At 33.7% G+C, this 25,754-nt stretch overlaps 2 protein-coding genes and 1 long non-coding RNA gene across 4 annotated transcripts in view; all 3 read left to right on the top strand.

Moving 5' to 3' along the window:
- The window catches only part of LOC128208109 (uncharacterized), a 32,362-nt gene extending 7,716 nt beyond the window's left edge, over positions 1–24,646 (top strand). Inside the window, exons 1-2 of one of the 2 annotated variants that reach the window (XM_052911454.1) lie at positions 14,657–14,977; positions 22,014–24,646. In XM_052911454.1, coding sequence (XP_052767414.1) covers positions 14,728–14,977; positions 22,014–23,926 — 2,163 coding nt within the window. In that variant the 5' untranslated portion in view covers positions 14,657–14,727 and the 3' untranslated portion in view covers positions 23,927–24,646. Of the gene's footprint in view, positions 1–14,656; positions 14,978–22,013 lie in introns of those variants that run through there. The other variant, XM_052911455.1, reaches the window with a different exon arrangement.
- On the top strand, positions 3,331–10,144 carry LOC128208111 (E3 ubiquitin-protein ligase RNF139-like). The gene is made up of 2 exons (XM_052911457.1): positions 3,331–3,694; positions 7,421–10,144. Exons 1-2 carry the CDS (start codon positions 3,445–3,447, stop codon positions 9,136–9,138), a joined length of 1,968 nt encoding a protein of 655 aa, XP_052767417.1. The 5' UTR covers positions 3,331–3,444; the 3' UTR covers positions 9,139–10,144.
- LOC128208113 (uncharacterized) lies at positions 15,002–18,234 on the top strand. Its single transcript, XR_008256848.1, has 3 exons — positions 15,002–16,018; positions 16,656–16,726; positions 17,391–18,234. It is a non-coding gene; the product is annotated as an uncharacterized LOC128208113 (long non-coding RNA).
- Positions 24,647–25,754: the final 1,108 nt, after the last annotated feature.

Here is a 25,754-nt window from a genome sequence, read left to right as displayed (position 1 = left end):
CCATAGTTTTACTTAGTTCGAAGTGACGACATATACACTTTGATATTTCATTGCAGATATTCTAATTTTAATGCGGAGGTCCATAACATTTCATAACCAGTCGCAACGTTTATAGTACTGGATTACATCAGTGGATTCCCAATACGTGTACTGGATTTCCCGTAGTACAGCAGAGAGCATATGGACTTTGCTGGAATATCGGTGATTCAGTTTAGAATCCCACCATTGTTTCGATTTAAGTTTGATCTTTTTGCACTTTTCAACTCTTGCCGGATTGGAAAACCCTACAAACTAAGCATATTTTGTATTCCGATGTTTGAATAAGTCAATGAATTTTACAAAAATCGGTACCTTGTGGCTGAACTAGATGACATTGGAAATGTTTTGCTATTTGTTGCATTAGCTCAGGTGATACTCATGAACAATGAAAATAATAAAGAACCGTTTTTAAAAGAATTTGAAACAGCTAAGAACAAGATTTGCAAACGAAACAGAAAAGGCTCATGCTTGAAATAACATTTTTATCGATAAAATAATTGATACTAGCTGGACAGGATAAACACGGTATTCAAATTTCCAAACGAAACTTCTGCTTATTTGTTAGACAGTTCAGTGTATACAGACTCGGTCGAGGCCTACAATACAGTGTATATAGACTCGGTCGCGGCCTTCAGTTGAGTGTATATAAAATCGGTCGCTGCATTTTGTACAGTTTATATAGACTCGGTCGCGGCTTTCAATTCAGTGTATATAGACTCGGTCGCCGCATTCAGTACAGTGGATAAAGACTCAGTCGTCGCCTTCAGTACAGTGTATATAGACTTGGTCACCGTCTTCAGTACAGTGTATATAAACTTGGTTGCCGCCTTCATTTATAATAAGAGTAGTAAGTTATATCTTCATAATATATGGCCCATGCGGACAAATAAATACATTTAGTGTTTACAGTCAATTCAATGCAAGTAACTTATTAATCAATCAATATACAGTGCTAGACAAATAAATGTTTCATTTAACGATTGACTTCAGTATAGTGTATTTAACTTTATATTATGCAATGTGACCTTGTTTTTTTATCTAGCTTTCCCATTACACGGAACATATTAATTTAACGGAGTACAGTGGGGAAATATATCCGGCCATGCTTTCCAAAAGCTTTGGAAATGTTCCTGACTTTGCTTTCCGATAGCTTTTGCAATGTTTCTGACTCTGTTTTCCGATAGCTCTTGCAATGTTTCTGACCCTGCTTTCCGATAGCTGTTGCAATCTTTTTGACCCTGCTTTACGATAGCTCTTGCAATGTTTCTGATCCTGCTTTTAGATGGCTGTTGCAATGTTTCTGATCCTGCTTTTTGATAGTTGTTGCAATGTTTTGACTCTGCTTTCTGATAGCTGTTGCAATGTTTCTGATCCTGCTTTTTGATAGCTGATGCAATGTTTATGACTTTACTTTCCGATAGCTGTTGCAACGTTTCTGCTCCTGTTTTTCGATAGCTGTTGCAATGTTTCTCACCATGCTTTCCGATAGCTGTTGCAATGTTTCTGACCCTGCTTTCCGATAGCTGTTGCAATCTTTCTGACCCTGCTTTCCGATAGCTGTTTCAATCTTTCTGACCTACTTTCCGATAGCTGTTGCAATGTTTCTGATCCTGCTTTTTGATAGCTGATGCAATGTTTATGACTCTACTTTCCGATAGCTGTTGCAACGTTTCTGCTCCTGTTTTTCGATAGCTGTTGCAATGTTTCTCACCCTGCTTTCCGATAGCTGTTGCAATGTTTCTGACCCTGCTTTCCGATAGCTGTTGCAATCTTTCTGACCCTGCTTTCCGATAGCTGTTTCAATCTTTCTGACCTAATTTCCGATAGCTGTTGCAATGTTTCTGACCCGGCTTTCCGATACTTTGGCAATGTTATAACTTTTCTATAATTTGCAGTTTTGTTTCGATCAATGTCTCTCTTGCTTGTGTTCTTAAAAAAAACTGTTCTCAATATCACGCGACCAAAATTTGATCAGTTCAAACATCAGGTGAAAATATATATTTTTTCATAGCAAGTATGTAAGCAGTACTTAAGGGGCGATGCAAAAACGGGAGAGAGAAATTGTGTAGGCATCCTCTTAATGTCTGGTTTCGAGACAGTCATACACACATTGAAGCGTGTGGAAAATGGAATCCTTGCTTGTTAAATGCTGGTGAACAACTGTTTACCTCACGACTTCTGAAACTAAACTAAGTATTGAAAGTAACTTTTTGCCCAACAATAACCTAAGCAGCACAATATATACACTTTGCATAATGAGATAATGATCTGTATCATACTAAATGATCATACTAATGGTCTTTATACTGTTTTTTCCGTTAACTATTTCAACATAGTCTTGTTGGAATAGTTTTTTATGTTTGGCTTCATACCTAACAAATCGTATTTCATGATAATGGAAAAAACAAACATGGCTATGGTAATATCAAATGTTCATCAAAGATCTATTATAGGACCACACATTTATTTAAATGAATTCCAGTAGGACATTATAACTAATGAGTCAAAATTGTCCTTGGGATACTCTCAATGTGACTGGGAATTACAGCATGTCTCTTTTGGCTTTTAAATACATTTAAGGTGTCCGGTCCATAAACAAGCTATGCTATGATAGCTCCATTAACCCAACATTTGATGCCTGGTGATCCCATATAAATTTGGAACTACTTGAAAAGTGTTTGATTGGTTATAACTTATATGTAATTTAAATGATCAAACTTTAACACTACATGAAGTTATTACGTGATATAAAAAAAAATCTTGATTAAAACTGGAAATGGACGTAAAATAATCTATTTTGTATTCTTAGAAGGACGACAGAAATTGTTTTTGGAATTATATTTTGATTATATATTTTTTTCTTTTATGAAACACATCCACACACACGTTTCAAATGATATCAAAATATTATTGGGTCATGAGGTATCCGAAATTCACGTATGCGTGGATTGGGTACCTTAAAGTCATGATGGAACACACGGGTAGGGACAAGCTATGATTCATCAATATGGGCGCGAACATGACGAACATCTCATTGGCTCATTTTCGGGTTCAGTTAAGAGCCAAGAGTGGCTATTACGTGAACATTTTCCTATAAAAAATGTGTTTTTTTCTTTAGATAAACTTATATAATTTTGCTTTGATAAAAAAAGTGAACTCGGTTTATGCTTACTCACTAATGTAACTAGATACAAGCATTATTAGTAATCTGAATATAGAACTCTGAAATGAAGTATTTGAGAAATAATAATTGGGTATTCCATTTTATCTTAATATAACCTAGTAGTCATGGCGCAGCCAATGTTTTGGTTTTACATACGGAGTTTTGGTAATATTTAGTTTCGTTTTTGAATCCAAGCTTAACTTGGCCTGAATTATACAAAAAGCGTTTCAGCAAAAGAAAAAATGGCAAAGACAATAAGGACATTTTGTGATGTTTTAAATGCGAAAAGTAAAGATGTTGACAGTAAACTGTCAGAATACGGCTCATATGTGGACGACTGGTACGATGGTTTAACAGGAAGGAAGAAATACATACTGGAAGTGACCCTGAGGTTTCCACTGGTTGTGATTATGTATCTCTGGATGACTTGCCTTGCTCCTTACTACAACAACTGGCTTCTAGATGCACCTTTCCTCGTCGTTAGATATACAGGTAAATGCAATTTTTAGACGACCAATGTTTTTTTTTGTGCTGGGGGCTTTATTCATGAAACATTTAAGTGAAAAAATTAACTGAACGAAATTTTCCTTATCTTTGGCAACGTTCATTTTAAATCCCTTATGTTTTTCTTATACTAGATTGTACACACATGGTTAGTTTTCTTACAAATCAGCTTAGAAAAAAGGCATTGCTGTAGTAAGTGGGACATTTATCCTAGGTTGCATTAGGAATATGGCCCCTGATCTGTTTCATTTGATCATTTTATTGTTAACTCTAGCGAAACATAATCCAAAGAAACCAAACTGCTAAGTTAATTTGCAAGCCTCAGTATCATTTAGGATTAAATAATTAGAGAAAAAAAGTGAGCATATAACTATGATAGACTCTCCTACAATGTCTGATAAATTCATGAGGTCCATACGATGCTTAATTGTAAAGAAATGTATGGGAAATACCAATGAAATTCCAAACTGGTCCACTGACATACTATATGCTAATGAGGCAGATAAGTTGGTGGAGCAAAGCATCAATGTTGTACAGTGAAAAATCGCAGATAGGTACTCGCTCATGTTATTTTTAAATACACTTTTTTGAATGCCGAATGAGGCAAATCAATAGGAACGTTAAAACTAAGATACTAAAATCTGGAACCCTTTAGCAAATGTGATATTTGCTCAAATCTCGTCCATTAAGACCAAAATTGTCATGCTTTGTTTTTGCGTCATTGGTTGATTGACATTATAACGTGATTTTATTAATGTATGGCCAAGATGTCAAATTATCGTTGTCCTCGTGGTTTAGTGGATCAGGTGGCAAATATTATGTTCTTTTCTTTACTTTAACGGTTTGGGTTCGCACCCGACTAATACCAAAATATTATTTATACTACTTGAACTTGTTGTTTTTTCTGCAATTTTGATTGCATAGAGTAAAATATGATTAAATAAGTATTTTTAGATGCATTACATGGAAAACTTTTTAAACCAAAAAAACTTCTTAGTTAAAAACTGCAAATCATTAGGTGTTCAGGAAGTCACTAGACGTGCAAATTTCGTAATGACTCTGTGCGCGCTATCTTTAGATTATACTTTCGGATTGTTGCAATATGTAATTTCATTTTTTTTAATCATTCTGGGCGTTAAAAAGATCAAAAAGATTAAGAGAAGCCATTTTGATATACAAACAGAAATAAGTTTACATCACTAAACATCATGGGACTTTTAGGTAATATACCATGCTTGTTTACTTCCTTCGACTATTCAAAATATTTCAACAGTATGAATATGCTTTTGTGCCAAACTGCTTAAGATTATTCAATCAATACTGATAAAGGCGTCTTGGCAAAAAAATAAATAAGAAAGATAGAAGCATACCGAACAAACCGCCATTATACAAAATTGTTTAGATAGTAAACCCATTGTTGTTTGGACATATTTTGACACATGATGATTACGTAACAATGTAAAGTATTTTGAAAAATATTCAGTTTAAAACAAGACCTTAATAAGCTTTAATCATTTCACAGGACCCGCATTTTCCTATTCACCGACTTGCTTGCTTGTATAGAAATATGCTTGATATGTCAGTGGCAAAATCGAAATTCAGTAACACTACTGAATAATAACGGATAAATTAAGAAAGAAACAACAACTTGGTGCAACCATATGATTTTGAAATATAATACGTACATCTATGCCATATTCAAATGTTTTGTTTTATGATTTCAAGGGGATTTTGAGGTCCATGGGTTAATCATCGATCAACATATCGCGTCCGATGATAATAATCGTAATAATAATAATAATCGTAATAATAATAATAATAATAATAATAATAATAATAATAATTTGCTTCCACGTAGAGTTATTCGTTTCCTTTCAATGGAATGTTCAGATTGTTTGTAAATGCAAAACCATGCCAAATAAAAGCAACGTTCCCGAATTATTTCGTATCAACCACTTTATTTTCGCGATAATTAATTCGCTGTCTACATTTGTAGTAAACATTTGAGATTTTTTTTTCAGTAACATAAATATCCGATAATACTTAAAACATGCTTAAAAATGCATGGAACTGCCACCTGTTACCTATTTATTCTGTACAACACTAACAGGTTATCTAGTTATGGTTTGCTAATTCCACTCAATTAATAACTAGTTAACTAGATAAGATTCGTGTTACCACTTATCTATAAATGAATTTCTGGCTTTTAGCAGTAACTTGTATTCTAGTCATGATTTGCGAATTCCACTTAATAAGTAGCATGATAACTGGTTAGATAAGATTCGTGTCAGTGTCCCATCATTTTAGGGTTTGGTAATTTTATCTGGCATTCATAGAATGGCCAAATACCGTAGAAACGATAGCGCACTGGAACGAAATTCACGCTTTATACCGAACACATACAATATTAAAAGGGATAGAAAAGGGTCTACAAAATTAAAATCAATTCTACTTAAGGAAGCACACCCCTAATGAAAACCCCCACTTAAAACTCTTCAATTTTAATGCTTTAGCCTATGTTGTTAAGCACAAGACTACAAATCTTTTGAAGGTTTCAAGGTATACAGTTGTTCGAATCCAGCCAGAAGCACAATTATTTTTTTCTTCTTTGTTTTCATTAGCTAACATTTTTTACAGAAGTTAATATTGAATTTCCATGAAAAAGTAATTAAATTCATTTCTGCACATACATTATAAGCTTCTGTGAAGATTTTATAACTTGCAGGCACGCTTGAAATAGGTGGTTGGGATTTACAAACATTTTTTTAAATGAGACGGTAAAACATTTTGATTTTTTGGCATAATGTTTCCAAAAGATTAAAGATAATTATTAATAAAGAACAGTTCATGAGTATTTCTAGAACTTGTTGAATTTGCTTTTAAACGTCGATGTTCCAATTTTACGCGGTCAAAACAGTTTGTTAAAATTGAAATACCATATGGTTATTTCAGTACAGTATGATTATATTTGTTGGTGATGTGATCGATAATGTATTATTTCTGAAAGCAAATCTATTTTTTGTTACTCTGATACCAAATTATTACCAATGTGTTGAAAAATAAATGAAACAAAGGATTTGTCTTGTCTCTCGGGTGATGTCGTTTTTATCGACAATTCTGAAATGGGGGTAGGGTAATTCAAATTTAAATGAAATTGTTAATTGACGGTAAATTTCTTTTAAATTTTGGTTTTGAATCCAGGAAATGATACACATTAAGAAATTATCAAGCTGATCATAGTTTGAAATGGTGCCCATTATTCAAATATATTTTTGCATTGTAGCAATTTCTTAAATAGTGACCAATTAGATCAAGTATCAAATTAAACTAAAGCTATCAGTTGCAACAGAATCAGCATATATTGGATTTTTTACTGTAGATTTCGGACTTTTTTTTATTCTATTTGTGTTAGTATTGCTGATTTCGCTTTTCCCCGAATTTTACATGTTATTAATGATGGTAAAATGTACAGAGGAAATTTTGTATGCCTCAAATTTGCTTCCGCACGTGTTCGTATGCTTGTATCTCTCCCAAAATATCGATGTTAAACAAATGCATTCAAATATGCACGCATACTTAGTTGTTCAGGTATTAATTGTCTGAATTGCGCTACACGAATTTACCTCAATTGAATGTGATGTTTACTTTTACAGGTCTAGGTTTGGTATTGCTTAGTAAAACAGTTATTTGATCATTTTCCCTTTTTTATTTCAGGACTCTTGTTTATCTTGGTGAGGTTTATATCCAGTTTCGAGAACCTCTTACCGTTCTACGTGGCAACGTTTTTAGTTTCTGTATCTTCCGTTGTTTCCCAATACGTGTACTGGATTTCCCGAAGTGCAGCTGAGGAAGTGTGTTTTCAAGATGCACTTGGACCTTGCTGGAGCGCCGGAGATCCGCTATGGACCCCTACCATTTTTGCAATCGTTCTGCGGATATTGTGTATGTTCCATTTATTGTACTATTCCGTTGATGCAGTCTTAATGGTTGTTTCTTTGGTTTCGAGTCTAATAACCCTGCTCATGTGTTCGACATCCTGGTATATTGTAGCTGAAGTAGACTACCTGGCTAACGGTTTCTTCTTGATCCTCTCACTTTTAATGATATATGTGCGGTGCGAAGAAAATGACGAATCGAGTGTTAACAAAAAACTAACAAAATTACGTGGTCAGTTAGCAAGAGAAGAAGACAGTGGAAGAAGAACACATGTTGATGATCTTTTGAAATATTATGAGATGAAAAAGCAAAGAATTGATGCCGATGACTGGAAAGTTAAAATGACAAAGGATGTTATCGATCTAATAACCGCAATATTTGCTATTTTTAGCATGATGATCATCCTCTTGAACCTATCTACACGGCTTTGGACTTTGCTTCATTATTCTGACAATATTTATTTAGAGTTGAATCATTTGATTGATTCCATTTTCCCTTCTGTGTCAGAGAGTTGCAACAATTGTATAACGTTTGTTGGATTGACCTTTGTGTTTGGAAAAATGTCTTATATATTAATATATGCCATCAACAAATTCCTAAACGTGGCTCAACCTAACTTTGATAACTTGAAGTATCTAGTAGAAATTTTCTTCGTTAGCGCTTGCGTCGAGGGAGGTATCATCTATGCTGATATAAAAACAAGGGAAAGAAATTTAGAGGGTGTTTTGTTGATGACGATGTTTCAAATTTTCTTGCATACGCTTGGCACAGTAGAAAATGAAATTCTTGCCCTCGCAAACGAGGGAGGAAGAACACCACCCATGCGCCTGATGAAACTTGGATTGGTCTTAGCAGCCATAACAGTCGTTCCGACATATTTTGTCATCACACATGCTTCACCTGCTTTACATGTCAATGTTTGGAATCTGATCAATCTCGCCGGAAATCTGACCTTATTAGTAAGGGTATTTTACATCCTTGTAGAATGTTTCTTGCTTTGGATTTCATGGCATTTAACTCAGTTAAACGACAATATAAAACGCGCTTTAAATTGCGTCCGGGTGATAAAAGGGTTTTCAATTTTGACGACGACTCTATTGATGGCATACTATCGCTTGATGGCCCCTTTTTTGGTGGCATTTTTCTGGTTGCGCGTAGTTTCAAATATCATTTTGGTAGTATTCGTTATCGTTCGCGTCATTTACATTGAATGGGCAAAGTATAAGATCAGAAACGAGCTCCTGGACTTTATAAGTGGACTTCCAAACGCATCACAAAAAGAAGAAAACACAGAATGTTCTGTATGTTACATTGAAATGGATGCTGGGAAGAAACTTCCTTGTGGGCACATGTTTCATCATGATTGCCTCAAGAGATGGTTTCATGTGCGAAATATGTGTCCATACTGTAACACTGTCGTGAACATTCCCCGACGAATCCTCACACCCGAGGGACTTGTAACCGTCAACCAGAACCAAGCAGGTATAGAACAATAAAGGCAACAACAGCTTTTACAACTGCAACAACAGCAAGTGCAACGGAGGCCAAATGAAGCGCTTCGACAAAAAACATCCCTTTGAACATTAACATTTTTCTAAAACAAAAAAACAGGAATACACAAAAAAACTAACTTCCAGTGAATAGGATTAAGAACTGATGTGAGTTATCTTAAATATAATATTATAATAATGACTTTTGAAAATTCATTTAAACTCACATGTCCAAGAACGGTAATTGTGTTATATTTGACACAAGTTGTATTTTTAGACCATTTTTACATTTCTTTTTTTGTGAATATATATCTAAAACTATATCGTATCAATGTTAAAATATGAATATCTATCCTCATGAAACACTTTTTGCTAGTTGTTTGTTTATTTCTATGAAATAACTCCTCTTATGTTACACATTTAACTGACAAAAAGTATCCTAAAATAAATAACGTGGCACTTTCGTCTTAGAATTAATGACTTGACATATTATAAGATGTTTCTTATATAAATGCTTGATATGATATGTGATTGAATATCCATTGTAATGTACATAGTCTTATTTGAGCTGTTGTAATTAAATACGTATCGTTACTTTAAACTTGTAGTATTTGTAAGATTTGATTGAGTCTCTAATGTTGATTGATTACTTCATTTGTTTTAAAAGCCGGTGAGAACAATAATTAACAAACCTCCCACAATAAACTATTTCGCAACTGTGGCACATAAATCACTTAAATTACGCATTTCTAATGTTCTGTTTGGTCTGAGACTTAGAGAACAGCTTTTGTAGTCCTCTTAGTGGAATCTTTCTATTACAATTTTAATATGTATTCCAAGACTGTTTTCCATTTGAGTGATGTTTTATGTTCTTTTAAATATCGTATGTGAGGTATTGACTATTAAATGTGCATGTATACATCTCCGCTATGTACAAGTATGCTCCTGGTATGTTGTCACCACATATTACACTTGTATTTGAAATACTTCGAATTATACACTCTGAAATAAATGTACAATTCGGTTGTTCTAAATGTAATACTGTTTCTTTAAGTAAGGGTCTGCTATTAGGGTGTAAAATACAATTTCTTGTTCAGTTAAAAGGTTTTTTTGCCTACCGCTCTTCTAATTCTAGAGATGATATGGAAAAACAAGCATATCATATATTTTAAAGTGTTACTGATGAGTTGCAAGCAACTGCTTTTCTGTGGAAAAGTCGTTATTTGTTGTTGTGGTCAATAAATGAGCAAGGTAGGGAAAAGGAACAACTAAATAACTTCATTGTTAACAAAGGCCACCGAGGCCAAATTAATAAAATAAATCAACTATAATAGTATTACCAATGTGCTTCATGACTGCCTTAAGTTTTATTTAGTTTTAAAAGAAGCTATTATTTGAAGAAAAAATGTGCTAATTGTTTCCTTGGTAATTATGATACGAATCCATTTAACATAACCACTAATCCAGCACTTATGCAAGCTAGAATAGCCATCACTTTTATTAATTTCCAATAAGAACTCACCTCTACCAATACAACTCGTCCCTTCAATAATTATACGTTCGACCGACTGCCACAACACCATGGAAGATTCCCAGTCTACTTTGAAGATGTGCTCTACATCAACCTAAAATCTGTTATGAAAATAACAATTGGAAGCACAGGGACAGGCCTATTTTTTAGGCAGGTTAAATGCCAAACAGCAGGACACACACGCACACAGTGCTCGAGCGTTATCAGTAAGATTCAAGAAAACTACACAAATACATTAATGAAGTAACCGAGTAGTTACCGTCACAGTGACGTAGCAAAATGTAGAAAACGTAAATAGAACGTTGCATTTTCATGACATCTTTATATTTTGGCTAGAGTGCACTGTTGTTTTAGTTCATGATAAACATTCAAAATCGACAAAGCTTGTTATTTAAGCAATCAACTATTATATGAATCGAAATGAATAAAACGACTGAAATGCATAATAATTAAAGATTTTTATAAATATTGTAAGTAAAAATATTGTTTAGTTACAAGCAGAAAGAAAACAAAAAGACACATTTAATACTGCGAATACCAAATGGAAATTCAGGCCTTTTGATTATACATTAATTACGGTAAACGATTATGTAGACACAGTATTTGCTTTTATTGTGAACTACGAAAAGTGATCATTTCATAGGAGCAAACATGCATCTGGTAAGTTCTATACAGTTTTCTTACATTAGATTATATAAACAATTTGCATACAGTAAGGGGCGAAGTTGACGACGAGGATTACTGCGTTTAGTAATTACTTCAATTTATTGATGCGGAGAGTGGAGAGCAAACTATTGCTCCAAACTGGACGATATCCATGACGCTATGGAAGGCAGACGGAACAACACGCCGCAAGCCGTTCTGATGTTACCATTGGCTACGACCACTTATATCTGGATGGTACTGCCTCCATACAGGAATACCTGGCCACTTACCTACCACAGCTTATTATTAGATATTTCGGTACTTGTCTTTTACAACTCTACACGTGTTTGATGATATTTTTTTTAGAATACGGTATATTAAGCTTAAATTATCGATCAAAGTATTCAAAACATTATCGAGCTTCAAATGAATGAGTTTATTTTAAACGATTGATGAATTCTTTGCATAATTTAGTTTTTTTATCAGAATATAAACATTGCATCATGTTTAATATCAATGTAGTTCTATCCTGAATTAGACGAACTTTAAATATCATTCAAATAAGAGAAACATACGCAAACGTTCGAGTTTTTTAGTGTACTATCGGTATATTTTACTTTCTTTTGCATATTTTTTTCAAAACAAATATAAATAAATCTGCATTATATTACTACTAACTGACGTGGAATAGTGAGATATATTTCATAATTACTATTTTAAACATGTCACACGAATATACATGATTAATATTTGACCTTGTTTATTTAAGAAATATATTTCAGCCATAGTTTTACTAAGCTCAAAGTGACGACATATACACTTTGATATTTCATTGCAGGTATTCTAATTTTAATGCGGAGGTCCATAACATTTCATAACCAGTCGCAACGTTTATAGTACTGGATCATCAGTGAATTCCCAATACGTGTTCTGGATTTCCCGTAGTACAGCAGAGAGTTTAGAATCCCACCATTGTTTCGGTTTAAATCTTTTTGCACTTTTCAACTCTTTGCCGGATTTGGAAAACCCTGCAAACTAAGCATATTTTGTATTTAGATGTTTGAATAAGTCAATGAATTTTACATAACGGTACCTTGTGGCTGAACTAGATGCCATTGGAAATGTTTTGCTATTTGTTGCATTAGCTCAGGTGATACCCATGAACAATGAAAATAATAAAGAACCGTTTTTTTAAAGAACTTGAAACAGCTATGAACAAGATTTGCAAACGAAACAGAAAAATGCTCATGCTTGAAATAACATTTTTATCGATAAAAGAAATGATACTAGCTGGACAGGATAAACACGGTATTCAAATTTCCGAACGAAACTTCAGCTTATTTGTTAGACAGTTCAGTGTATACAGTCTCGGTAGCGGCCTACAAATACAGTGTATATACTCGGTCGCGACCTTCAGTTGAGTGTATATAAAATCGGTCGCTGCATTTTGTACAGTTTATATAGACTCAGTCGCGGCCTTCAATACAGTGTATATAGACTCGGTCGCCGCATTCAGTACAGTGAATAAAGACTCAGTCGTTGCCTTCAGTACAGTGTATATAGACTTGGTCACCGTCTTCAGTACAGTGTATATAGACTTGGTCGCCGCCGCTTTCCGATAGCTGTTGCAATGTTTTTACCCTTCTTTCCGATAGCTGTTGCAATGTTTCTGATCCTGCTTTCCGATAGCTGTTGCACTGTTTCTGACCTTGCTTTCCGATAGCTCTTGCAATGTTTCTGATCCTGCTTTCCGATAGCTTTTGCAATGTTTCTGCTCCTGATTTTCGATAGCTGTTGCAATCTTTCTGACCCTGCTTTCCGATAGCTGTTGCAATCTTTCTGACCTGCTTTCCGATAGCTGTTGCAATGTTTCTGATCCTGCTTTCCGATAGCTTTGGCAATGTTTCTGACCCTGCTTTCCGATAGCTTTGGCAATGTTTTAACTTTCCTATAATTTGCAATTTTGTTTCGATCAATGTCTCTCGTGCTTGTGTTCTAAAAAAACTGTTCTCAATATCACGCGACCAAAATTCAATTAGTTCAAACATCAGGTGAAAATCTATTTGTTCATAGGAAGTATGTGTAGGCATCCTCTTAATGTCTGGTTTCGAAACAGTCATACACACATTGAAGCGCGTGGAAAATGGAATCCTTGCTTGTTAAATGCTGGTGGACAACTGTTTACCTCACGACTTCTGAAACTAGATTAAGTATTGAAAGTAACTGTTTGCCTAACAATAACCTACGCAGCACAATATATACACTTTGCATAATGAGATAATGATCTGTATCAAAATGATCATACTAATGGTCTTTATACTGTTTTTTTTCCGTTAACTATTTCAACATAGTCTTGTTGGAATAGTTTTATATGTTTGGCTTCATACATAGCAAATCGTATTGCCTGATAATGAAATAAAAACATGTCATGGTTATATTAAATGTTCATCAAAGATCTATTATAGACCACACATTTATTTAAATAATTCCAGTGGGACAATATAACTAATGGGTCAAAATTTTCCTTGGGATACTCTCAATGTGACTGGGAATTACAGCATGTCTCTTTTGGCTTGTAGATACATTTAAGGTGTCCGGTCCATAAACAAGCTATGCTATGATAGCTCCATTAACCTAACATTTGATGCCTGGTGATCCCAAACAAATTTGGAACTACTTGAAAAGTGTTTGATTGGTTATAACTTATATGTAATGTAAATGATCAAACGTTAACACTACATGAAGTTATTACGTGATATAAAAAAAATCTTGATTAAAACTGGAAATGGACGTAAAATAATCTATTTTGTATTCTTAGAAGGACGACAGAAATTGTTTTTGGAATTATATTTTGATTATATATTTATTTCTTTTATGAAACACATCCACACACACGTTTCAAATGATACCAAAATATTATTGGGTCACGAGGTATCCGAAATTCACGTATGCGTGGATTGGGTACCTTAAAAATATGATGGAACACACGGGTAGGGACAAGCTATGATGCATCAAAATGGGCGCGAACATGACAAAGATCTCATTGGCTCATTTCCGGCCATAAGGGTTCAGTTAATAGCCAAAAGTGGCTATTACGTGTACATTTTCCTATAAAAAAATGTGTGTTTTTTTTCTTTAGATAAACTTATATAATTTTGCTTTGATAAAAAGGTGAACTCGGTTTATGCTTACTCACTTATGTAACTAGATACAAGAATTATTCGTAATCTGAATATAGAACTTAAAGTATTTGATAAATAATAATTGGGTATTCCATTTTATCTTAATATAACCTAGGAGTCACGGCTCAGCCAATGTTTTGGTTTTACATACGGAGATTTGGTAATATTTAGTTTCGTTTTTGAATCCAAGCTTAACTTGGCCTAAAGTATACAATAAGCGTTTCAGCAAAAGTAAAAATGGCAAAGACAATAAGGACATTTTGTGATGTTTTAAATGCGAAAAGTAAAGATGTTGACAGTAAATTGTCAGAATACGGCTCATATGTGGACGATTGGTACGATGGTTTAACAGGAAGGAAGAAATACATACTGGAAGTGACCCTGAGGTTTCCACTGGTTGTGATTATGTATCTCTGGATGACTTGCCTTGCTCCTTACTACAACAATTGGCTTCTAGATGCACCTTTCCTCGTCGTTAGATATACAGGTAAATGCAAGTTTTAGACGACCAATGGTTCTTTTGTGCCTGGGGCCTTATTTATGAAACATTTAAGTGAAATAAATAACGAAATTTTCCTTATCTTTGGCAACGTTTATTTTAAATCCCTTATGTTTTTCTTATACTAGATTGTACACACATGGTTAGTTTTCTTACAAATCAGCTTAGAAAAAGGCATTGTTGTAGTAAGTGGGACATTTATCCTTGGTTGCATTAGGAATATGGCCCCTAATCTGTTTTATTTGATCATTTTATTGTAAACTATAACGAGACATAATCCAAAGAAACCAAACTGCTGAGTTAATTTGCAAAGCCTCAGTATCATTTAGGATTAAATAATAAGAGAAAAAAGTGAGCATATAACTATGATAGACTCTCATACAATGTCTGATAAATTCATGAGGTCCATACGATTGTAAAGAAATGTATGGGAAATACCAATGAAATTCCAAACTGGTCCACTGACTTACTAAATGCTAATGAGGCAGATAAGTTGGCGGAGCAAAGCATCAATGTTGTTCAGTGAAAAATCGCAGATAGGTACTCGCTCATTTTTTTTTTAAATACACTTTTTTTTGAATGCCGAATGAGGCAAATCAATAGGAACGTTAAAACTAAGATACTAAAAGCTGGAACCCTTCAGCAATGTTGATATTTGCTCAAATCTCGTCTATTAAGACCATAATTTTCATGCTTTGTTTTTGCGTCATTGGTTGATTGACATTATAACGTGATGTTATTAATGTATGGCCAAGATGTTAAATTATCGTTGTCCTCGTGGTTTAGTGGATCAGGTGGCAAATAATATGTTCTTTTCTTGACTTTAACGGCTTGGGTTCGCACCCGACTAATACCAAAATATTACTTATACTACCAATCGGAACTCCTCGGCTAGTATCAAGATATGGCCTCAAATACGGGTCGTAAGAAAATAGTCCATCATGGCCGACCAAGAAGATGTTCAAACAACCAAGGGTTATGTTAGTCCAAAGACAGAATGAGGAGCGAACTTTTACCACTTATTTGTGTGTAAGTGTTTTTTTTATACTTATTGTTTTTAATAAAATATAAAAATAGTTTTAAAAGAGCCCTTAAGAGAAACTAATTGGAAATGTCATTAATTCTTAGTGGGTGGGGTAAAGTCTTCTTTCATTTGACAGATTCTAATTTAGTAAATAACAATTTTGAAGCTCCAGTGATCAGTGGCAAAAATTAAGATAAATACTCTATTTGTTTTTTTTTAATAACAAATAAGTCTGAATCTGACTTTACTTAGATCGATAATAGGTTAGACTTTCTTTCTCAGTGTATTTATCTCATACATTTCATATCATTAACTTTAAATTTTTATAATTAAAATACATTCTTTTAACCAAGGATGTATGGTTTATATGTCCGTGAGGGTTGGTAGCGAACAACTTAATGTAATGGCACAATTGAATACCTCGGCCCTGTTCACTAATATAGTTCTCTAAATAAATTAGATCTTCATTCTATTGGTTTAACAAAATGAGTTTGAACGCATAAACCAGCACACATTTCTTTCAAGACTAAATTCTATGATATCCACCAGTGGTGGTGATGCAGAAACATTGAAAAATGCTGACATTTTTACTGTGCCAATGAAATGCAGACATTTAAATTTTAATCTTATTGTCATTTTCAGAGAAGAGTATGGTACCAGGGGTGCAGCTGACTCTGATTCCCGGCTTGTTCTAATGAAAAAAGGCAGATTAGGTAATGGTTGTGCTATTTTCGAAATTCGGACAATAATTTAACAGTCAAGTATCCTATTGGTTTAAGCCCAAAAGTACCTGCATGTTTGTACAATTAACCAACAAGGATTGACAGTATTAAAATATCAACATTGTAGATGAATTTAAACATGATAACAACTTCATTTCATATTTTTTAATTAACCAGTAGTCCAGAGCTAAAACTGCTCTCTCACAGATTGACAGTTCTTCTTGGTCATTCTTCAAAAGCCCAAAGGAGTAATTAAATTAAATTTACACATATAATTAATTATATGGCTTAAAGCAATAGCAAAAAAATATTTTCCAAACAATTGAAATCTGTTCTATTATGTGTGACCTTATATGACTAGTTGGAGGAATTTTTACCAAATTTTCAAACTTGTATATGAAAAACTGTGATCTGATATTATGTCAGCAGTCTAATATCACTGGTTTCCATACATTTGCACAATAATTGCCAATTGGCTCTTTTAAAGACAAAAATAAAAAAGGTGTCAGAACAGTAAAACTGTGAGGATGCAGCTTTAAATTGGTGTTGCACTTAATGTTTTGTGAATACTTTTCTGTTGTTGTACAGGCTTTTAAAATAATTGATCTGAAAATATAATTCCTATTATTGTTGTATTTTCTGTTTTCTATTTCAGGCACTGGAATCCGAATGTAATCAAAAATGTCATTGTATGAGGATTGACCTGCAATGCATGGCAATCATCTTAACTGCAATGCTTTCCTTGGAAAAATGAGTGCAAGATGGAAACAAAGCGTTCAGTGGAACATCTTGTCATCTCAAATATTTGATGACTTACATATTGATGTGAAGTTGAAGATAAAAGTCATCTGTTGGTCCGTGATTATTAAATAAATCCGAACATATATTTTAAAAGGGTAAAATGGTAAAGGATTTATATACGCTTTAAGTGCTTTTCCTATATTATGGAGGGAAGATAACTACAAAAACAGAAACAGATGCCATCGGCAGACCAAATAAAGGAGAACTATTTTGTTCAGTTCAATTTTTAAGACTTTAGAAAATCTGTTAATAGGGCACATCCTTGCAAATGCCATATTGTAAACTGGGCTCTTTAAAATGTGAAAAGGTGAAAGTGGTCTAGAGGATAAGCCCCAAATTCAAGGTTATGAGTTCAAGACCTCCAAGATACTTTCTCTTGACCTCAGGAAAAGGATGTCCATACTTGTTTCTTCTTAGGCAACAGACTTAAGAGTGATTTTGTAAGCTTCCAGCTTGCATAGCAATCTGATAAGGCATAAAATAAGATACTAGCTGACTTGCAAACAGTTTTTCCATTTGTGTTGATTTATTTTTCAGTCTGTTGGAATGTTTATTAGAAGTGATGCGCATTGCTTACTGCAACCAATATTTGTTTTCTTTATTAAGTTGAATTTAACAAACACATAATATGACTTGTGATTTTACAGATGCATGTTTATTTCGTTGATTGTATGAGTTTATTTTCTCAAATGATGTAATAAAAGTTATTCTGAATGACTGTCCTTTTTTGTTTGAAGAAAATGTGTTGAGGTTTTGGCATAGCATAGTGTCATCATCATCATCATCATTGTTGTGTACAAATAAAACATTCAAAACAATGCATTAAAAACCAAACTGTCAAGCCAAGTACTCAAAGAGGCACAATTATATTGCTAAAGAGACCGGTAATACAATTAGACAAATAAAATGTAAAGAAAGATCTATAATTCTGACACATGGTAATGCTTTAAATAGTCGTCTCATTGTGTGTTTATGGTTAAAGTGGAGACATACAGTATATTTTGTAATGAAGACTTAAATTTGTATGGCAACTTAAAGCTATATATGGGGATTAAGCGCCAGAAATATTGTGAAGTCTCCCAAAAGACTCAATGCACTTAAAAGGGCTTGGCACAGAAATGAAAGTAAAAATGGGAGCAACTCCTAATTTATCATTGGTTTTACATTGGATTGCATACACATGGCTCTGTTATTACTTGAATAATATTAAAACTAAAATTAAGAGACATGTTGATCGAAACTGTAATTATTCTTGTTTGCATTTTATGGAGTTGGACATAAAAGAGTCATTTGGTGAAGAGTGATCTAAACGCTAATTATTCAAAATAGATTAAGTATTATTGAAAAAAGTCTGGTATACATTGCTGAAAAGCTTCGTAACCTGGCTAAATATTTGTTTAAGGCTTTTATTTACAAAAAAATAAATCAGTTGAGTATCTTATCAGTTACTCTTTTGGTGTTGTTGTTTTTAATAAAAAATGACAATTTACTCAAAGATATTGAGACTAATAATTATAGATTTAGACAAGTATAATGTGTAAGGAAACTTCTAATGAGTGGGTTTTATCCACAGCCTAGGAAGTTAAGGGAAGCATGATCTGCCTTGAACAAATTCATATATATATATATAAGAGACTATTTAATGGGTTAACCTTCCTAAAAAATAAATGAATTCATATTATCATTATCAGTTCTTCAATTTCTAAAACAGTCAGATGTGTTTGACTTCGATGCAAATAGGAAATAAACTTTCTGGAAAAAAAAGCTGATAAGCATGTTTCATTTTGGCATTTTTTAAAAAACTAATTTATTATCATTGTAATTTATGTATAAAGTCAAAACTCGCTTCCACGTAGAGTTATTCGTTTACATTCAGTTTCGTTTTGTCATCCAAATTAGTGGAATGTTCAGATTGTTTGTAAATGCAAAAGTATTCCAAAGAAAAGTAACGAATTGTTTCGTATTAACCACTTAAATTTCGCGATAATTAATTAGCTATCTACTTCTGTAGTAAATATTCGAGAAACGTTTTTGGTACGATAAATATCCGATAAAACTTAAAACATGCTTGAATGTGCCTGGAACTGCCACCTGTTGCCTTTTCTTTCTGTACAACACTAACAGGTTATGTAGTAACGGTGCGAATTCCACTCAATAAATAACTGGTTAACTAGATCAGATCTGTGTTACCACTTATCTATAAAGGCATTTCTGACTTCTAGCAGTAACTGGTAGTCTAATCTTGAACAAGTAGCTTAATAACTGGTTAACTAGATAAGATGCGTGTGTTGTGTGTGTGTTTTATGTTTTTGTTGTTGTTTTTTAAGAGACACTCTTATACACAATCGATACATACACTTGTATAACAAACATCAATTTCGACTGATAAACCTTTAACTACTTACTAAATAATGCATTTATGGAAAATATATTAATTTTTTTTTCATGGACATTTCATTTATTCAAACAGTAAGTACAAAGTCTATACAGATCAAACAAAGTAACATTTGTACGTAAACATTTTGTATATATTATAGTTCTACTTTCTAGGCAATGAAAAAATAATTGGGTCTATTTTACAGTCATAAAAGATAAACATGTACAGTACAGTTCAAAGATTAGACAAAAACAACTACATATTTTTAAACAATTTCTAAGCTGATGATCTTATGTTGAGTGATTTATGATTTTAGTGGTTTATCCTCACTCAATAATAAAGCGTTTTATATTATATCATTTGAACGCCAAAGAAATATCCATGATTTCAATGAAAAGAAATAAAAGGAAAAAAAATAAAAACAAAACAAAAACAAAAACACAAAAACATGCAACTATATCACATATTTTCAATGTAAGTTATATATTGAATTATTCTTCTAGTAAAACATAACTATTTGAAAAGTAATTACATTAGAAAACTTTCAACAACTGTCATTAAACTTCCCTTTATCGGATAATTTTGTGTTGTTATAAATGTTCAGAGCCAGTCTAAGGCTATAATTAAACCCTAATATTCTTGGAATTATGTTTTTTTTCTTTTACAGAAAAAAGTTAATCTTTTGAATTCAAGGAACAATAAGTCAAAACTGAAATTATAATTTCCAGACCTTAGCAAAACAAACATACTATCTATGGCAATATTCGGATTAATGGAGTACATTTTTGGTAAAATATTCTGTAGCACAGACTTTTTTTTATAACAATCCAAAATAATATGAAGCAAAGTTTCTTCACGGCGTCCACAAAAAGAAGATAGGTAATCATCAACTAATTTCATTTTATAAAGCAACGATTTTGTTGGTAGTATACCTCGAACTATTCTTGTGTGTAGCCATTGAATATATGAGTCTCTTGTGCAATAGAATGCATAACTATATGCAACTTTCCATTTTATATTGGTATTCTTATATAACAATATCCACTTTTTTTGACTGGTTGGTATATCAGTGTTTTAAATAAACATTTTGTATAGGAATCTATTAAGGTCGTGTTTTATCAAAATAGGATATCATATAATTAACAATTTATACATGGATTACTATAAAATGCAAAATCAATGACTCTTAAGACAATAATCTTTTTTCTTTATATATGAATCTGTTGCAGTTTTTAGTCCATTAAAATGTAAAAAAAACCCATCAGTTCTTTAGCACTCAGACCATACATTTTACCGTTAAAACCATATATATATAAGCCTTTTACATAGTGTAATCCCTTGTTAAATAAGGCATTAATAAATACTTAATTTCCATTTTTACAGTAATGGTTATACAAAAAAGGCATATGCAAAAATTGTTTAACTTTGTCAATACATAATTTATCTATACAGCATATATATGCTTTGATTACATCTTTCCAAAAGATTTTTGATAAGATGCGTGTTGCCAGTTATCCATAACTTGATTTATACAACTGGTTATCTATTTATACTGGTTACACGAATCTTATTTAGTTAACTATTCATTATGATACTAACTAAGTGGAATATACTAAACTTTACTAGATAACATTTAAGTGTCCAAATCTTTAATGCATCTAAAAGTAAGTGGTAACACAAATCTTATCTAGTTAAATTTTAATGGCTTTAGATATCAAAACACTCGTGTGTCTCATCATTTTGGGGCTAGGTAATTTTTATCTAGGGTTCATCGAATGGCCAAGTACCGTAGAAACGATAATGCATAGAAACGAAATTCACGCTTTGTATCGAACACAAAAAATAGTAAAAGGGATAGAAAAGGGTCTAAATAATAAAATTAAATTCTACTTATAATTATAACTACTCTAGTAAATTTTAAACGTTTGCAAGGTCCTTACAAACTCTGAACATGTATGGAAGTTTATATTTTTATGCTTGCTAAAGATTGAACCGTAAACGTTTATTTTGTTGTTTGGTCATTCAAACCTATTGCTGCATTGTGGCGATTACTTAAATAGTTTTTTTTTTTTTAATTTCATCTTTTTACTCTTTTTTCAGGGCTCTTCATTGTCATGATCAGGATTTTATCCAGTTTCGAGAACCTCTTTCCCTTCTACGTAGCAACGTTTTTCGTTTCTGCATCGTCCGTTGTTTCCCAATACGTGTACTGGATTTCCCGAAGTCCAGCGGAGGAAGCGTGCTTTCCAGAAGCGGTTGGACCTTGCTGGGGCGCCGGAGATCCGCTATGGATCCCTACCATTTTTGCAATCGTTATGCGGTTTTTGTGTATGTTCAAGCGATTGTATGATGGCGATGACGTAGTCTTCATGGTCGTTCCTTTGTCGTCATGTTTAATAACCCTGCTCATGAGTTCCATACCCTGGTATATTGTAGCTGAAATAGATTACCTGGCTAACGGTTTATTCTTGATCGAGTCATTTTTAATGATGTTTGTGCTATGCGAAGAAAAGGACATATTGAGTGTTAACACAAAACTAATAAAATTGCGTAGTCAGTTAGCAAGAGAAGAAGGCAGTGAAGGAAGAAAACAGGTTGATGAGCTTTTGAAATATTATGAGATGAAAAAGGAAAGTATTGATGTCATGAACATAATATTATATGATGCCGGGAACAGGCTATTAGATGATGGTGTGAACGGGCTATTAAAAGATGCCAAAAACATGATATTAAAAAATACCGAGAACTTGCAAAAAGTGCTGACAAAGGACGTTACAGATCTAATATCCGATATATTAGCCCTTTTTAGTACGATGAACATCCTCATAATCTTATTTATTCGCCTATGGTATTTGTTAAATGGTTTTGACCCTTATCACATACACTTCAACCATTTGATTGATCTTATTTTCTCTTCATTTTCCGACAGCTGCAACAATATTATAACGCTCATTGGATTGGCCTGTGTGTTAGGAAAATTGTCCCATATATTAATAAATGTTATTAATGAATTTCTGAATGTGGCTCAGCCTAACTTTGATAACTTACGTTATCCTGAGGCAGAATTGTTCTTTATGTTAGCTAGCGTCGAAGGAGGTATACTTTCTGTTGATTCAAAAACAAGGGAAAGAAATTTAGAGGGTGTTCTGTTGATGACGATATTTCAAGTTATCTTGCATACGCTTGGCACAGTAGAATATGAAATTCTTGCCCTCGCAAACGCAGGAGGAAGAACATCTCACATGTGCCTTGTGAAACTTGGACTGGTCTTAGCAACCATAACTATGGGGCCGACATTTTTTGTCATCACACATGCCACACCGGCTTTACATGTCAATTTTTGGCATCTTTTCAATCTTACCGGAAATTTTGCCTTATTAATGAGGGTATTTTTCTTGCTTTTAGAATGTTTCTTGCTTTGGATTTCATGGCATTTAACTCAATTAAACGACAAAATCCAAATAGTTTTGAATATTGTCATGGTGATAAAAGGAATTTCAATATTGACGTCGGATCTTTTGATGACATACTATCGCTTGATGGCCCCCTTCTTGGCGGCATTCTTCTGGTTGCGTGTAGTTTATAACATCGGTTTGCTAATATATTGGATTATTGGATTCATTAAAACTGAATGGGCAAAATATAAAATCAGAAACGAGCTCCTGGACTTTATCAATGGACTTCCAAATGCCACGTTAAACGAAGACAGCACAGAATGTTCTGTATGTTACATTGAAATGGACATTGCGAAGAAACTTCCTTGTGGGCACACGTTTCACCGTGATTGCATCAAGGGATGGTTTCAGGTGCGAACCGTGTGCCCATACTGTAACACTGCCGTGTACATTCCCCGACGAATCCATAAACCCGAGGGAGTTGCAATCGTCAACCAGAATCAGGCAGGTGTAGATCAGCAGAGGCAACAACAGCTTCTACAATTGCACCAACAGGAAGTGCAACAGAGGCAAATTCAAGCCCTTCTTCCAGAACATCACCACGAACATATTCAGTAAGAATGACTTTTCCTATAACACGAACATTCTTCCAGTGAATATATATACTGATGATGTTAAGAAATGATGCTAATTCATTAACACTGAAAAATGTCCAGAAATGATACTTTTGTCCTGTTTGACATGTTGCTAATACTATATACATATATCGTATGACTGTTATATTATGAATGTCATGTTACTATGACTGCTTACTGGTTATTTGCTTGTTTGTTTTCAATGTAACACATTCAATTGACAAAATGTAATAACAAATAATTTGATGATTATGTCTTTTAATCAATGCTTTGATTTATTATTAGATAATTTAATTATATAATTCTAACGATGAAATGCTAGATTGGATCCGTGGAATGTTTGAATTGTCCTTGTAAGGTACATAGTTCTTATTTTAGCTCTCATAATTAAATACTTATCGGCCCGTTAAAACTTATATGATGGGTGTTTTTGGAATGTTTGATCGTGTTCCCAACGTTGATTTATAACTGATAACTCCAGGCTTTGTTTCAGAAGCTGCTGTAAAGGATGATTTGCAATGCATGTAGTTACAATTTATATACACGCAAATAAAGGTACACTTGAGTTCTCATCAATACAACTTGCAGTTTCTCCATAGAAGTGGTGGTATGTTTTTGGGTGTCAAGTTCCGCTTCCTGTGACCTTGTGATTAAATTACAATTCAGATCCAATGCATAAATGGCATATGTGATGGTTTTATAGTATTTAAGATTTATTTTAACTAACACGATTTCTTTTTAATATTTATCAGGCGTTCAGAAGCTGTTTGTATCTGCTAACCAGACGGATCTGTTAACTTACTTTCAAGGTGATATGCGTATATGGAAATGATCCAATCCAATTTATGACGTGGTGGAAACAAGATAACAAATGTTATTGTGTTATCTACATACCTTCCAGTTTTGTACATGTTCTGTGAAACAAACTTTATATCAAAATTTTAAAGAGTTACTGATACGTTGCTAGCAACAAGGTCAGTTGTGATTGTTATTGTGGTCATAGCAAAGTATGAATGAGCAAAGTAGGGAAAAGGAACAACTAAACACAACTTTATTGTTAATAAAGGCCACCTGACCTACACTATGACATAAATAATGTTACCTATTATGCAGGGGCGTTCCTGGGCTATTTATAAGTATACGCCCTGGGGAGGTTGGAGGGGGTGTCCCCCTCATGCTGGTGGGGGTAAGGGGGGCCTCCCCCGGAAAACATTGTATTTAGGGGTGCTCGCAGAGCCACTTTGAGTGATTTTTGTAATAAAAACAAGTAACAAAATTACAGTAAAAACATTTATTATCAATTTGCAGGAAACGAAAATACATGATTATTAACACGGTGAAAAAATCATTGTCATTTTCTCGCTACACTTTAAAGATCAATGCAAGCCTGCGACTCTTTCTATTTGCAAATATATTAACAACTTCTTCCACATCGATCTCTTTCTCCTGGTAGATGTTCATTAGCCCAAGACCGCCAAGACGCTCAGTTACCATGGTGCTGCTCAAATATGTCTTCACACGACGCATCGTAGAGAATGACCTGTCCACGGTCGCCGTGGACACTGGCGTCACAATTAGAAGCATCATGCACACTCTGATGCTCGGGTAGGACTCTTGCCTAGCCATATTGAGGCTGTCAGACAATTCCACTGGAACATTTGGGCGGCCATCTGCAAATGTTGGGTCTGTCCACCAATTTCGCCACCTTGCACATTCCCTTAGAAAAGTCGCCTCGTCAACGTCCAAACTTGATCGAAACCCTCCGAATATTTCCCTGCACTGTACAACGGGTAAATTTGTTCTCTGCACCT

This window comes from Mya arenaria, chromosome 11 (assembly GCF_026914265.1).
Source record: "Mya arenaria isolate MELC-2E11 chromosome 11, ASM2691426v1".
NCBI classification, from domain to species: domain Eukaryota; kingdom Metazoa; phylum Mollusca; class Bivalvia; order Myida; family Myidae; genus Mya; species Mya arenaria.
Note: the sequence above shows the minus strand (reverse complement) of the source record. Positions and strands in the feature narration are given on the sequence as shown.

What these genes read in the sequence shown, in the direction of transcription:
- LOC128208111 (XM_052911457.1), top strand. Translation starts at nt 3,445, where the DNA reads ATGGCAAAGACAATAAGGACATTTTGTGATGTTTTAAATGCGAAAAGT. An exon ending in CCTCGTCGTTAGATATACAG is followed by an intron (nt 3,695 to 7,420) that starts GTAAATGCAATT and finishes TTTTTATTTCAG; the next exon opens with GACTCTTGTTTATCTTGGTG.